Genomic DNA, 14,466 nt, shown 5'->3' with positions numbered 1-14,466 from the left:
GCTGCTGAAGCTGATAGGTAGAGGGGCTTCGTGATGACGTCATCTTCGGGGGCCTCGTCTGTGCTTCCGGTCCCTGGCCCCTTCTAAGCGAAAGTCAACAAACGCGGTCCGCGGGTTGGAAAGGGCTCAACCAATAGGAAACAAGTCTGGCCCTGGGGGGGCGGGCCTTCAGGGGGAGGCGTCATGATAGCGCGACTCCTGCCCGTGCCTGGAGTCCCCGGAAAATGGTGGTGATGGCGCGTCTTTCCCGGCCCGAGCGGCCGGACCTAGTTTTCGTGAGTCCGCGGCGGGGCGGGGGGTGGCGGGTGTGGGGGCACCGACCTTGGATGCTTCCCGGGTTCGGGGCTTGGCCGCCTGGGGTGTCTGGACCAAAACTGTGTCCACCCGAGGGCGGGACGTGCGGACCAGGCTGGCCAGGAGCAAAGTTCTGGTGCCGGAGTCCAGGTGGTCCGAGTGAAGAGCTGCTGTCGAGGTTAAGGGCCAGGAGGCCCGGGCCTCGGGCGGGAATGGGGACTCGCGGGGAGAAGGGAGGATCGCCAGGCTAAATCTCGTAGAGGTCTGCGCCTGAAGTAAAGGCTAGTGACCCAAAGCCAGGGCTCTGGTTTCCGTGGTAAAGTCTTTGAATGTTTTGAGTAACAGCCTAGGTCTGGTACCGAGCGTTATCGTTTCTGGAGTACAGGGCTCGGTGTGTGGATTAGGAGAGCTCCGGAGTCGGATGTGGAGCTGCGGTCCACGGTCGGGCGATCGCCGGTGGGATCTTGAAGAGTCCGAGACTTGGTGTCTTGGCATCTGCAGCACAGGCATATATGTCCTTGGATTTCGTTTCACAGATATTGCAGGGTTGTTTTTTTCTTTTTGTTTCTTTCTTTCTTTCTTTCTTTCTTTCTTTCTTTCTTTCCTTTCTTGTTCTTTCTTTCTTGACAAATTGGAGATTTTGGGCAACCCTGCATCAAGCAAGTGTGTTGGCACCTTTTTCCAACAGCATTTGCTCAGTTCATGTCTCTGTGGCACGTTTTGGTAATTCTCACAGTATTTCAAACTTTTCTGTTACTTTGCGTTTGGGGGCACCAGGAGCCACGCCCATATAAAAGGGGAAGTTAATAAATGTTGTGGGCTGTATTCAGGACTGCTTCCTGGGTTATTGCCCACCTCTGTCCTTGGGCCTCCCTTCTCCCCCAGACATAACAGTATTGCAGTTAGACCAATTAGTACCCTTACAGTGGCCTCTAAGTGGTCAAGTGAAGGGAAGAGTCACACGTCTCTCACTTTATTTTTTTTTAAGATTTTATTTATTTATTCATGAGAGACACACACACAGAGAGAGAGAGAGAGAGAGAGAGGCAGAGACACGGAGGAAGAAGCAGGCTCTATGCAGGGAGCCCAACGCGGGACTGGATCCCAGGACTCCAGGATCACGCCCTGGGCTGAAGGAGGTGCTAAACCGCTGAGCCACCCAGGCTGCCCAGGTCTCACTTTATTTTTTTTTTAAATTTTTAATAAATTAATTTTTTTATTGGTGTTCAATTTACCAACATACAGAATAACACCCAGTGCTCATCCCGTCAAGTGCCCCCCTCAGTGCCCGTCACCCATTCACCCCCACCCCCCGCCCTCCTCCCCTTCCACCACCCCTCGTTCGTTTCCCAGAATTAGGAGTCTTTATGTTCTGTCTCCCTTTCTGATATTTCCCACACATTTCTTCTCCCTTCCCTTCTGTTCCCTTTCACTATTATTTATATTCCCCAAATGAATGAGAACATACACTGTTTGTCCTTCTCCGATTGACTTTTACTTCACTCAGCATAATACCCTCCAGTTCCACAGGTCTCACTTTAAATCACAAGCTAGGGCAGCGCGGGTGGCTCAGTGGTTTAACGCCACCTTTGGCCCAGGGTGTTATCCTGGAGACCCAGGATCATCGAGTCCCACATCAGGCTCCCTGCTTCTCCCTCTGCCTGCGTGCGTCTCTGCCTCTCCCTGTGTGTCTCTCGTGAATAAATAAATAAAATCTTTAAAAATAAAAAATAGGGCACCCCCGGTGGTGCAGCGGTTTAGTGCCGTCTGGAGCCCAGGGTCTGATCCTGGAGACTCAGGATCAAGTCCGGCATCAGGCTCCCTGTATGGAGCCCGCTTCTCCCTCTGCCTGTGTCTCTGCCTCTCAGTCTCTCTCTCTCTGAATAAATAAATTTAAAAAAATACTTATTTAAAAATAATAAAAAATAAATTTGTCATCTTTCCGTAATAAATCAATCAATCAATCAATCAATCACAAGCTAGAAATGATTAAGCTTAATGAAGGCGTGTTGCAAGCTGCGATAGGCCGAAAGCTAGGCCTCTTGCACCAAACAGCCAAGTGGTGAATGCAAAGGAAAAGCTCTTGAAGAAAATTAGAAGTGCTACTTCAGTGAAAATATGAATGATAAAAAAGCGAAACAAACAGCCTTATTGCCGTTATAAGAGAAAGTTTTAGTGGTCTGGGTAGGAGATCAAACCAGCCACAACATCCCTGTAAGCCAGAGTCTAACTCAGAGCAAGTTGGTAACTCGTTAGTTCTACAATGACTGAGAGAGGTGAGGAAGCTACAGGAGATGAGTTTGAAGCGAACAAAGGCTGGTTCATGAGGTTTAAAGAGAGAAGCCACCTTTATAACAAAAGCGTAAAGTGCAACTGCAAGTGCTGATGTAGAATCTGTAGCAACCTGATTGAAGATTTAGTTAAGATAATTAATGCAGGGCAGCCTGGGTGGCTCAGCGGTTTAGCGCCGCCTTCAGCCCAGGGCATGATCTGGAGACCTAGGATCAAGTCCCACATCAGGCTCCCTGCATGGAGCCTGCTTCTCCCTCTGCCTGTGTCTCTGCCTCTCTGTGTCTCTCATGAATAAATAAATAAAATCTTTAAAAAAATAATTAATGAAGGTGATTACACAAAACAGACTTTAAAAACATTTTTTAAAAATTATTTCTCACAACCTTGAGATCAAGAATCAAATGCCTAACTGACCCAGCCACCCAGGCGCCCAAACAGACTTTTAATATAAGTGTAAAAGCCTTCTCTTGGAAGAAGATACCATCTAGAATGTTCATATCCAGAGAGAAGTGAGTGCCTCGCTTCGGCACTTCAAAGTACAGGCTGACTGTATTGTCAGAGGCGAATGCAGCTGGTGACTTTAAGTTGAAGCCAGTGCTCATTTACCATTCTAAAAATCCTAGGGCCCTTAAGAATTACACTAAATCTACTTTGTGCTGTATAAGTGGAACAACAAAGCTTGGAGGATGGCCCATCTGTTTACAACACTGTTTACTAGATATTTTGAGTCCAGTGTTGAGACCTGCTCAGGAAAAAAGGTTCCTTTCAAAATATGACTGTTTGTTGACAACGCACCTGGTCACCAGCAAGCTCTGGCAGAGATGTACAATGAGATTAATGTTGTTTTCATGTCTCTGACATAACATCCATTCTGCAGTCCACGGGCCAAAGAGTAATTTCAGTTTTCAAGTCTTATTATTTAATAAATACATTTTATAAGGTTATAGCAGCCAGCCATAGGTAGCGATTACTCTGATCTGGGAAAAGCAAATTGAAAATCTCCTGGGAAGGATTCACCATTTAAGATACCATTAAGAACATTCTGATTCCTGAGAAGAGGTAAAAATATCAACATTAACATGGTTTTGGAAGAAATTGATCCCAACCCTCATGGCTGACTTCGAGGGGTTCCAGAGTTCATTGGAGGAAGTAACCACAGATGTGGTGAAGACAGCAAGAGAACCAGAATTAGAAGTGTAACCTACTCAGTCGGTTAAGCGTCTGCTTTCAGCTCAGGTCATGATCCCAGGGTCCTGGGATTGAGCCCCGCTTCAGGCTCCCTGCTCAGCAGAGAGCCTGCTTCTCTCTCTCCCTCTCTCTCTCTCTCTCTCTCTCTCTCTCTCAAATAAATAAAAATCGTTAAAAAATTTTTTTAAAAGAACTGGAGCCTGAAGATGGGACTGTATTGCTATAATCTCATGATAAAATTGGAATAGAGGAGGAGTTGCTTCTTATGGATAAGGAAAGAAAGGGGTTTCTTGAGATGGAATCTACCAGTGAAGATGCCGTGAAGATTATTGAAATGAAACAAAGCTTTTAAAATATTACGTAAATTTATTTGACTAAGCGGCAGCAGGGTTTGAGAGGATTGATTCCAGTTTGGAAAGAAGTCCTCCTGTGGGTAAAATGCTATCAAACCGAACCACATGACTTCAGAGAAGTCACTCATGAAGGGAAGATTCCATTGAAGTGGCAAATTTCATTTTGTCTTTTTTTTTTTTTAATTGCTCCAGCCACCCCATCCCCGAGCAGCCACTATTCCGATCAGTCAGCAGCCATCACCATGGAGGCAAGATCCTTCACCAGCAAAAAGATTACAATGCATTGAAAGCTCAGGTGGTGGTTAGCATTTTTTAGCAATAAAGTATTTTTTTCATCGAGGTATGTCAGTTTTTTAGATATGATGCCACTGCACACTTAATAGACTACAGTATAGTGTGAACGTAACTTTTACATGCGCTAGGAAAGGAAAAAATTCATTTGACTTGTTGTATTGTGATACTTTATTGTGGTGGTCTGGAACCGAACCTGCGGTATCCGTGAGGTATGACTGTTGAAGTCTGGCCTCTTCACCAGGTTTTTGGTGTTTAGTATTGGTGAGGCTTGGTGTTGGTCCATGCCTTTCCCGAGATAAAGGTTTAGCTTCTGTTGACCCTGAAAATAAAACTGCTAGTAATTTTACCAGCAAAGCGGGCTTATTCAGGAGCAGCAGAGGAATTTTAAATCGGGATATGCAAGCTTTGGTAAAACCAGAGGCAAGTCTGGAGAACAAAGGAGAGGAATGTCACTTGACAGAAAAAGGAGTGAGCTAGCAGGGGCTCCTTTGAAGGAAAGTCTATGAGAAGAAGGTGATAGTTCAGGCAGTTTCTCATTGGCTTGGCTGTTGGCAGGCGAGGAGATAATCTTCCTGCTGGGGTAGAAAAGTAAGCTGCTTTCTGTTGGGGATGCAAAGTACCTGTCGTCCTTTGGGGTCTGCAGTTGACAGATGATAGAGCATGAGTGTTCCCACTTTGGGGCTTCCTGATTGCATTTCAAATGAGGTTTCTTTACTCATTTGTCAAGTTCTGGGGCAGAGTTGAACTACGCTCTGGCTAGCGGGAGCCTAAGATGCCAAAGGCCTGGTGTTCAGGAAGAGGCATGTTGTGCGGAGTTACAGCTTGGGGTCCAGGTCCCAGCAAGGCCTGGCATTGGACCAGGGAGTCGAAGGAATCTGGTGATTTGGACTAGAGACTGGATGGCTTGATTTGGTGTCTGGGTGACAATCTCAAGTCTGGCCTAGAACCTTGATTGAGGAATCTGATGATCCGGGTCAGATCATGGGCAGTAGAATTCTAAGGAGTAAAATCCAAGCCTGAGTCCTAGTATCTGGGTGTCTGTTGACCTGGCTCTGATGAACAGTGGGACCTGGACCTGGGACCATGCTCTGAGGGCAGGTCTCTGTTCTCCTCATTCCCTGGCTCCTGCAGGAAGAAGAGGACCTCCCCTATGAGGAGGAAATCATGCGGAACCAGTTCTCCGTCAAGTGCTGGCTTCGCTACATTGAGTTCAAGCAAGGTGCCCCGAAGCCCAGGCTCAATCAGCTGTATGAGCGGGCACTAAAGCTGCTGCCCTGCAGGTGGGAACCATTCCAGCTACCCCACCCACCCCAGCCCTCAGCCCGGCTTATTCTGTCCTAACAGAACTGGCCAGGAGGTCTCAGGTGATTGCTGTTGTTCTGGCACTAAGCATCTGTCCCCTGACGGGTCAGCACACTTTCCCTGATGTCCCGGCCCTCCCCTGCCCATTGCTGAGACTTATCATCCTTCCCCAGGCCTCTTCTCCCAACAGTTGCTTTGTGGGGCAGGGCAAAGCATTCTAGGGGGCTGTAAAGCTGACCAGTCTTTGTCTGCCCCCTCCTGCATTCCCCAGCTACAAACTCTGGTACCGGTACCTAAAGGCACGTCGGGCACAGGTGAAGCATCGCTGTGTGACTGACCCCGCCTATGAAGATGTCAACAACTGCCACGAGAGGGCCTTTGTGTTCATGCATAAGGTAGGGAGGGCAGAGGCTGGGGGTGAGTGGGAGGTGCCCCCCCCCCCCCCCCCCCGTGGAAATGGACGAAGTTGGGGTATTGGAGTCCTGCTGCTGTTACATATTTGCGGTTGAGCTTGACTTAGTCCTGGGGTTGTGGGGGATTCTGGGTCTTGCTGCATTCTTGGCCATAGGACATCCAGTGTCTTTGTGGCTGGGCCATGGTGCCAGCAGCTCACAGCATGCCTCTCCCCCACACCTCCAGATGCCACGTCTGTGGCTAGACTATTGCCAATTCCTGATGGACCAGGGCCGCGTCACACACACCCGCCGTACGTTTGACCGTGCCCTCCGGGCGCTGCCCATTACACAGCACTCTCGCATCTGGCCCCTGTACCTGCGCTTCCTCCGCTCACATCCACTGCCTGAGACGGCTGTGCGGGGCTATCGGCGCTTTCTCAAAGTAAGCTTATGGGGGGCAAGGTGGGGCTGCAGATGGGCTGCTTCCTTGCGTCAAGAGGTCCCCAGAACTGGCTTGACAGACACTAGCCCCTGGCAGGATGTTACCTGACAGAAAGTGGGGAAAAGGCTTCCTGAGACAGGCTTTTGTCTGTGATTTGTTTATTCTCCACACAATTTGCTAGCATCTGCCGCAAGCCCAGTATTGAGACAGGTAGTGGGACAATGCGACAGAGACCATCTCTGCCCACATGAAGCTTTTGGTCTAACTGGACAGACAGGTGCCCCTGAGCTGACCACATAAACCAGTAAAACTGCTACCACAGGAGGGTAGGTAATGTGAGACGAATGGCTGTGGGAGTATTTCCAGGTGGAAACAAGGTGCAGGTGATGTGCAGCTTTCTTAAACTTGTAGCAACTGTCATAACATTTTGAAACTCTTAACACAGTGCTCTCCGGCTGGGGGACTTGTGGTAAAAGCAGGGCCTGGAATGTACATTGTCGTCTAAGCCAGACCAGTCAGGGCTGGGCTTGGACCATTGGGGCCCAGACTGGATCGCTGGGGCCTAGGCTGGACCTACAGGGCTGAAACCAGACCAGTGGGACCCAGGCTGGACCGGTGTGGCTAAGGCTGGGTTGGCCGGGCTCGATCTTGATCAGGACAGTGCGGGAGTGGCTGCCCTAGAGCTGCCGAGTGGGAGGGGGTGTAGTGGTATGGCTCCTCGGCCCCCCTGACTGCTAATGGGGCTGGTCACTGTGCAGCTCAGCCCTGAGAGTGCAGAGGAGTACATCGAGTACCTCAAATCCAGTGACCGGCTGGACGAAGCTGCGCAGCGCCTGGCCACCGTGGTGAATGATGAGCGTTTTGTGTCCAAGGCCGGCAAGTCCAACTACCAGGTGGGCCCGTGGGGAGGTGGGGGTGGGGCGGGAAGGCTTGCCTGCGGGGGCACAAGGCTGAGACCTGTCCTCCTGGCTCTGCAGCTGTGGCACGAGCTCTGTGACCTCATCTCCCAGAACCCAGACAAGGTGCAGTCACTCAACGTGGATGCCATCATCCGCGGAGGCCTCACTCGCTTCACTGACCAGCTAGGCAAGCTCTGGTGCTCGCTGGCTGACTACTACATCCGCAGTGGCCACTTCGAGAAGGTGTGCAGGCACGGGAGCCGATGAGGGGAGGGGGGCGGTCCCTCCAGTGCAGGGCATTCTGGGGGCACGTGTTGACAAGTGTGGGAGCAGACAACACATGCAGACGTGCTGTTGGTGCACACAGGTGCATGCCCTGCACACGTCTGCCTGCCTTCCTGAAGGTGAGGAGACGTGGTCCAGCCCTGCTGGCAAGCATGCCCACCTCAAGTTGGCCAGACCGGAGTTCTTCCTGGCTGTGTGGCCTTGGACCCACTAAGCCTGGGTGTCCTCACTTGCAAAATGAGAGTAACAGTTCCCCTCACCTTAGAGGAATGTGATGCCGTGCAGGTGCTTGACACGAGGGCCACTCCTGAATTGTTAGTGTTACTGTCAGTGTCCGTGTTAGCTTGCTGGTCATCGGGCAATGTAATGGCAAGCCCGGGGGTCGAGGAGTGCTTGGGGCTCCAAGAGGTCCCCAGAGGGGCTGGATGGGGCTGCTGGAGCCTTGGGGAAGTGGGAGCAGAAGGGAATAGAGCTGGAGTAGAGAGGGGCTGGTGAAGGCCAAGGAGGGCCTGGCTGTGCCTGCTGAGGGGATCTGCCAGCCAGTGTGACGGGACAGAGGCAGGACCAGCTATGCATTTTGTACCCTGGAGCCACCACAGGCTGAGGCTCGTGGCCGGAGACCAGCCAGGAGACTGCTAGAGCCAGTGGCCAGATGGGGAGCAGTGGGGCATGACCAGCCAGGGATGGGTGGAAAGATGGGGCCCAGGCTTAGGCGGGGAGTGACTAGGAGAATATGAGCTTCAAAAGTGGCGTCTGGCAGGCAGGAGGGGTGCTCCACAGCACCTGTGGAGTCCTCCATGGCTGAGCTGAGGTTAGGATCCCTGCAGTGTGCATCTGTAGGTGCTTGGGGTTGGTCACCTCATGAGTCTTAACTGAGTGTCAGGCACCTTGCATTTCCCTTGAGCCTCATTCACTCTCTGCAAGGGACTGTCACTGTCAGTTTACTGGGGAGGAGCTGGGGTCCCAGATCACTGCAGCGGGGCCGGGGCAGGGAACAGCTCCACTCATGGCTCTGCTGAGTGTCACTGCTCAGAGCGTGATGGAGCTGGGTGACCCCAGGTCTGGACTGCTGCCGGGGCGGTGCTGTTAGGTTCCCTGTGTTTCGGCGGGTGGGCATGTGTGCCTCCTCCTGCCAGCACGTTTCTTTCACTCTTCCTGTGGCCACAGGCTCGAGATGTGTATGAGGAGGCCATCCGGACCGTGATGACCGTGCGGGACTTCACCCAGGTGTTCGACAGCTATGCCCAGTTTGAGGAGAGCATGATTGCAGCCAAGATGGAGACAGCCTCAGAACTGGGGCGTGAGGAGGAAGGTGAGCTGCCAGGGCAGTCCTGGGCTGGTGAGGAGAGAAGACCAGGCAGGCTGGCAGGGTACAGAGGGTCCTGAGTGGCTGGGGCAGGGGAGAGGCATGTCTCCAGGTCACTTGGGGGCCAGCAGGGAGGAAGGCCGGCCGAGTGGCCAGTGCCGGTGGAACCTCAGTGAGTAACTAGGACTGGGGGTACACCTCTGGCCTCAGGTGTCCAGTGGGGTGATTCTACAAAGGCCAGAGCACTCAGTGTGGGTTAGAGAGGGCGGAGGGGCAGAGGTGGCTGTGTGCCAAGGCCCTCACTTCTGCTCCCCGGCCCCCGTCTCGGAGCCCAGATGATGTGGACCTGGAGCTGCGCCTGGCCCGCTTCGAGCAGCTCATTGGCCGGCGGCCCCTGCTCCTCAACAGCGTCTTGCTGCGCCAGAACCCGCACCACGTACACGAGTGGCACAAGCGTGTGGCCCTGCACCAGGGGCGCCCCCGGGAGGTGTGTGATGGCCCCACCCCTTCAGCCGTGCAACCGCCCCCCCCCCCATCTGTCAGGGCCCCGGTTGCCCAGCCTGACTCTGTTCCTCCCACCCAGATCATCAACACATACACAGAGGCTGTGCAGACGGTGGACCCTTTCAAGGCTACAGGCAAGCCCCACACACTGTGGGTCGCATTTGCCAAGTTTTATGAAGACAATGGGCAGCTAGACGATGTGAGTGCTGTGCCATTTGTGCATTTGTGTGCGTGTGTGTGTGTGTGTGTGTCTGTTCGAGAGCACAGATGCGTCCTTGGCCAGAGGAGGGGCAGGCAGGCAGGGTCTTAGCCTGCCCTCTCTCCACTCGGTAGGCCCGCATCATCCTGGAGAAGGCCACCAAGGTGAGCTTCAAACAGGTGGATGACCTGGCCAGCGTGTGGTGTGAGTGTGGCGAGCTGGAGCTCCGGCACGAAAACTACGATCAGGCCTTGCGGTTGCTGCGGGTAAACACAGCCCGGGTTTGGGGCAGGGTGGGGGATGTGTGTGCGCTGTGCTGTGTGGCTGGCCAGGCCCGGGAGTCCCTGAGCGCTCTCCCTCCGCTGCCAACTCCCCACAGAAGGCCACTGCACTGCCCGCCCGACGAGCCGAGTACTTCGATGGCTCGGAGCCTGTGCAAAACCGTGTGTACAAGTCACTGAAGGTGTGGTCGATGCTCGCCGACCTGGAGGAGAGCCTAGGCACCTTCCAGGTGAGCTGCATGGCCAAGGGCCTATGGCAGGGGGTAGGATGGGGCTGCAGACTCTGCCCAGGACATACTCCGACCCACCCCTGCCCCACAGTCCACCAAGGCTGTATACGACCGCATCCTGGACCTACGCATCGCCACCCCCCAGATCGTCATCAACTATGCCATGTTCCTGGAGGAGCATAAGTACTTCGAGGAGAGCTTCAAGGTGAGGGGGGCTGATCCTGAGATCCCAGACAGCAGAGTCCCGTGTTTAGTGCCGCAGTTGCTGTGTTAGTGTGCTCTAGGTACCCTGAAGAAGTGTCACAGATCAGGGAGCCTCAACAATGTAGACACGTTGTCTTAGTCCTGGAGATTGGAAGTAGATCATGGGGTTGGCGGGGCTGGTTTTTCCTGAGGCACCTCTTCTTGGTGTGCCGATGGCCGTCTTCTCCCCTTGTCTTCCCACTGTCATACACGCGCGCGCACGCGTGCATTACTCTCCTCATAATGACTCCAGTCGTTGGATTAGGGTCCATTGTAATGAGCTCATTTTCATTTCCTTTTTATTTTATTTTTTATAGAGGAGTTTATTTATTTGAGAGAGTGCACATAGGCAGGGCAGGCAGAGGGAGAAGCAGGTTCCCCGCTGAGCAGAGAGCCCAAAGGGGGCTCCATCCCAGGACCCTGGGATCATGACCTCTGAGCCAAAGGCAGATGCTTGACAGACTGAACCACCCAGGGCCTCCACCTTCATTTCCTTTTTAAAGACCTCATCTCTACGTACAATTCCATTCTGAGGTCCTGAGGTTATGGCTTCAATGGCGTAGAAGCCTGAGTCCAGCTTCTGTGTGTATGGGGGGGGGGGGGGGGGGGGCTGGTGTGGGTATGTGCAGGCTGCCCCTGCTCTGCCACTCAGGCTGTGGGTTGCAGGTCTGTGCACATGCACATGTTGTGAGGCCCTCACTGCTTGGGCAGCTTTGGTGACGTGTGATACGGATACAGATGGCGAGGTTGTACGCAGCATACACACGTGCCAACCCCTGCCTGAGTAATGCAGGCCGTGCCTCTTGGCCCTGGCATGTGAGCCTCCTCACAGGGCTCTGGGCTCCAGTATCTGCAGAGCTGAGGGTCCCCTCTCCTCCACCCCTCCCCAACTCCGGACTCCCACCTCTTTTGCCCATAACATCACCTCCTGGTGTTGGTAAGTCCTCGTCCTGCCCTGTCACCGGGAGCCTAAGGGAGGCATATAGACGCTTTTGACTGTGCTGTGATTATAGGGAAGGGTGAGTAGGAAAGAGGCCTCCTTGGTCAGCTCAGGGGAGAAGTGGGCAAGCTCCTGGCACTCTGAGCACCAGGTGTTCTTGCTGTGCATCCCCACACACAACTCCCTCTCTTGGGGCAGGCGTATGAGCGTGGCATCTCATTGTTCAAGTGGCCCAACGTGTCTGACATCTGGAGCACCTACCTGACCAAATTCATCGCCCGCTATGGGGGCCGCAAGCTGGAGCGAGCACGGGACCTCTTTGAACAGGCGCTGGACGGCTGCCCTCCCAAATACGCGAAGAGTAAGACGGGCAGGGCGGGTGAGGGGAGGGACGTTTGGGGCCAGGCACCAGCCTCTGACCCGCTCTCCTCCCATCACAGCATTGTACCTGCTGTACGCACAGCTGGAGGAGGAGTGGGGCTTGGCCCGGCACGCCATGGCCGTGTATGAGCGTGCCACCAGGGCCGTGGAGCCCGCGCAGCAGTATGACATGTTCAACATCTACATCAAGCGTGCAGCTGAGATCTATGGAGTTACCCACACCCGCGGCATCTACCAGAAGGCCATCGAGGTGCCCTGTGGGGGCAGATGGGGGTGGCTAGAGGATCGGAGCGTGCCTGTGCAAGGGAACTCAGACGGGGCGTACTGGAGTCCCTGAGTGTGGGGGCCCCACTGACGCCCACCTCCTCTACCCCGCCCCCATGCAGGTGCTGTCAGACGAGCACGCCCGGGAGATGTGCTTGCGGTTCGCAGACATGGAGTGCAGGCTTGGCGAGATTGACCGTGCGCGTGCCATCTACAGCTTCTGCTCCCAGATCTGCGACCCCAGGGTAGGGGAAGCACCTGGTGAGTGGGCAGTGGGAGGCTGCACAGGCCAGCCAGCTCATGCACAGGCTCCCTCACACTCCACAGACCACTGGCGCTTTCTGGCAAACGTGGAAGGACTTCGAGGTCCGGCACGGCAACGAGGACACCATCCGGGAGATGCTGCGGATCCGCCGCAGCGTGCAGGCCACATACAACACTCAGGTCAATTTCATGGCCTCCCAGATGCTCAAGGTGTCAGGCAGCGCCACGGGCACCGGTGAGCAGCTGCAGGCTACCCCTCACCCCGGCCAGGCCTTAACGGTAGGCCTGGCCTCTGCCCTCTGCCCAGCCTGACCTTCCGGTCTGGGAGCATTGGGGTCCACCTCTGCCTCCCCCACTGGAGACTGGGAACTCCTCGAGGGCTGGGTCCTCACACAGGTTGGGGCACTCAGAGCAAGGTGGGCCCAGGGGCTGTAGGGAGGGTAGGACCCACTTATGGTGTCTGACCCGCATGTTCCCCACCCCAGTGTCGGACCTGGCCCCCGGGCAGAGTGGCATGGATGACATGAAGCTTCTGGAACAACGGGCAGAGCAGCTGGCAGCTGAAGCTGAGCGGGATCAGCCCTCACGGGCCCAGAGCAAGATCCTGTTTGTGAGGTAAGGGGGCACAGCAGGAGCCTAGGAGAGGGAGTGAGGTGGCACTTCAAGAGGGGAGGTGCCAGGAAGGCCGAGCAGTGGGACACCCCTCCGTTATCCCTGACCTGCCCCCCACAGGAGCGATGCCTCCCGGGAGGAGCTGGCTGAGCTGGCGCAGCAAGCCAACCCCGAGGAGATTGAGCTGGGCGAGGATGAGGATGAGGACGAGATGGACCTGGAGCCCAATGGTAAGGGACCAGCTGGACAGGCAGGGTGGTTCGGAGGTGGCCGGGGCAGGACCTCCTCCTGGAGTGACCGTGTCCTCCCCCCTCCCCCAGAGGTGCGGCTGGAGCAGCAGAGTGTGCCGGCCGCCGTGTTCGGGAGCCTGAAAGAGGACTGACGTGACTCCTGATGGCCCTTGTGCCCTACCCCCCCATCCTCCAATACAGCCTGTATTTGTATATCACCGTCTGAGCCTTCTTCCTGCTGCCCAGGTGCCTGTAGGGACTGTGTGCTCTGTAGTGCTCTGGCCCTGGGCCCAGTCCCCATTCCCTGCACCCCCCCACCCCAGCCCCAGATTGGCTGGCGCAGGAGGTGGGACTGTTGGGCTCCAGGCCAGGACACATGCCCCACCCTCACCCCGCAGAGCCAGTTCTGGACTCAGAGGCCAGTCTCTGCCACCTGAGGCCTCTTGGTTGGCCTGGCCCCCGACTGCCCAGTCTTGCCAGCCCTTCCCCACAGAAGCAGGTGGATACACTCAGCCTCTGCTCTCCAGACTGTTTCTTCCTGAGCCAGGGTGCTGACCTCCTCCCAAGGGAAGGCAGGTCAGCGAGCTTAGCAAGGTACTCCTCATCCTGGACAGCAGCCAGGAGCTAGACCTCAGCCCTGGGCCAGGGCGTGGTCGTTAGGCCTAAGCTCTGGGAAGCCATTAGCGGGCTCTAAACTATTAAGGGATTTTAAGCATCATGGGATGTAATCAGATTTGTGCCCTGAGCAGGCCATGTGGTCTGTGAGGGATTGGCTTGTGGTGGGAAGGGGAGGGAGAGGGGCAGGTCGTTGGCCTAGACTGGGGGGATGGGGGTGGGGGGTCATAGGGGTGGAGAGAAGCTTGAGACCAAAGAGGCCATTAGGTATGAGGTGGGGTAGGGGAAGCTGATTCTGTGCCTGAGCCACAGGGAGACCAGGAGCTCAGGGCGGAGCTCCTCGATCTGAGCCATCCACGGCTGTGCCAAGGATGGGCCCAGACCCTTGGATGTAGAGCTCGTAGGAGGGAAACGTGGGAATCCTCTAGCGGTGGTAACCAAGCCTAGAAACGGAGGCAGGCAGTGGAAGGAGAGAAGGTCGAGCTTAGCACTTGGCCACAGTAAAATACCACGAGGCCAGTAACATCCACACTCGGGAGGAAAGTGGAGTGAGGGGCGGGTGGTGAGGCCACGGAGGGAGGTCAGAGGTGGCCAAGGAGCCTTGGCAGGCACCGCATCAGGGCCACCAAGAAAGGAAAACCCAGGTAGAGATG

General features: G+C 54.9%; 1 protein-coding gene across 1 annotated transcript; it reads left to right on the top strand.

The window, feature by feature from the left end:
• The first annotated feature begins 41 nt into the window (after positions 1-41).
• XAB2 (XPA binding protein 2) lies at positions 42-13,416 on the top strand. Its single transcript, XM_025985680.2, has 19 exons — positions 42-275; positions 5,553-5,701; positions 5,995-6,118; positions 6,363-6,560; positions 7,319-7,453; positions 7,538-7,702; positions 8,912-9,056; positions 9,386-9,537; positions 9,634-9,753; positions 9,888-10,019; positions 10,133-10,264; positions 10,356-10,469; positions 11,646-11,808; positions 11,888-12,078; positions 12,215-12,337; positions 12,420-12,591; positions 12,842-12,971; positions 13,089-13,198; positions 13,289-13,416. The coding sequence occupies exons 1-19, from the start codon at positions 225-227 to the stop codon at positions 13,348-13,350; spliced, it is 2,568 nt and encodes an 855-aa protein (XP_025841465.1). The 5' UTR covers positions 42-224; the 3' UTR covers positions 13,351-13,416.
• Positions 13,417-14,466: the final 1,050 nt, after the last annotated feature.

This window comes from Vulpes vulpes, chromosome 9 (genome assembly GCF_048418805.1).
Source record: "Vulpes vulpes isolate BD-2025 chromosome 9, VulVul3, whole genome shotgun sequence".
Classification (NCBI taxonomy): Eukaryota; Metazoa; Chordata; class Mammalia; order Carnivora; family Canidae; genus Vulpes; species Vulpes vulpes.
Note: the sequence above shows the minus strand (reverse complement) of the source record. Positions and strands in the feature narration are given on the sequence as shown.

Excerpts from the sequence above, each read along its gene's own strand:
- XAB2 (XM_025985680.2), top strand. The coding sequence starts at position 225 with ATGGTGGTGATGGCGCGTCTTTCCCGGCCCGAGCGGCCGGACCTAGTT. Across the intron at positions 5,702-5,994 it reads CTAAAGCTGCTGCCCTGCAG|CTACAAACTCTGGTACCGGT; the intron begins GTGGGAACCATT and ends TGCATTCCCCAG. Across the intron at positions 10,470-11,645 it reads ACTTCGAGGAGAGCTTCAAG|GCGTATGAGCGTGGCATCTC; the intron begins GTGAGGGGGGCT and ends CTCTTGGGGCAG.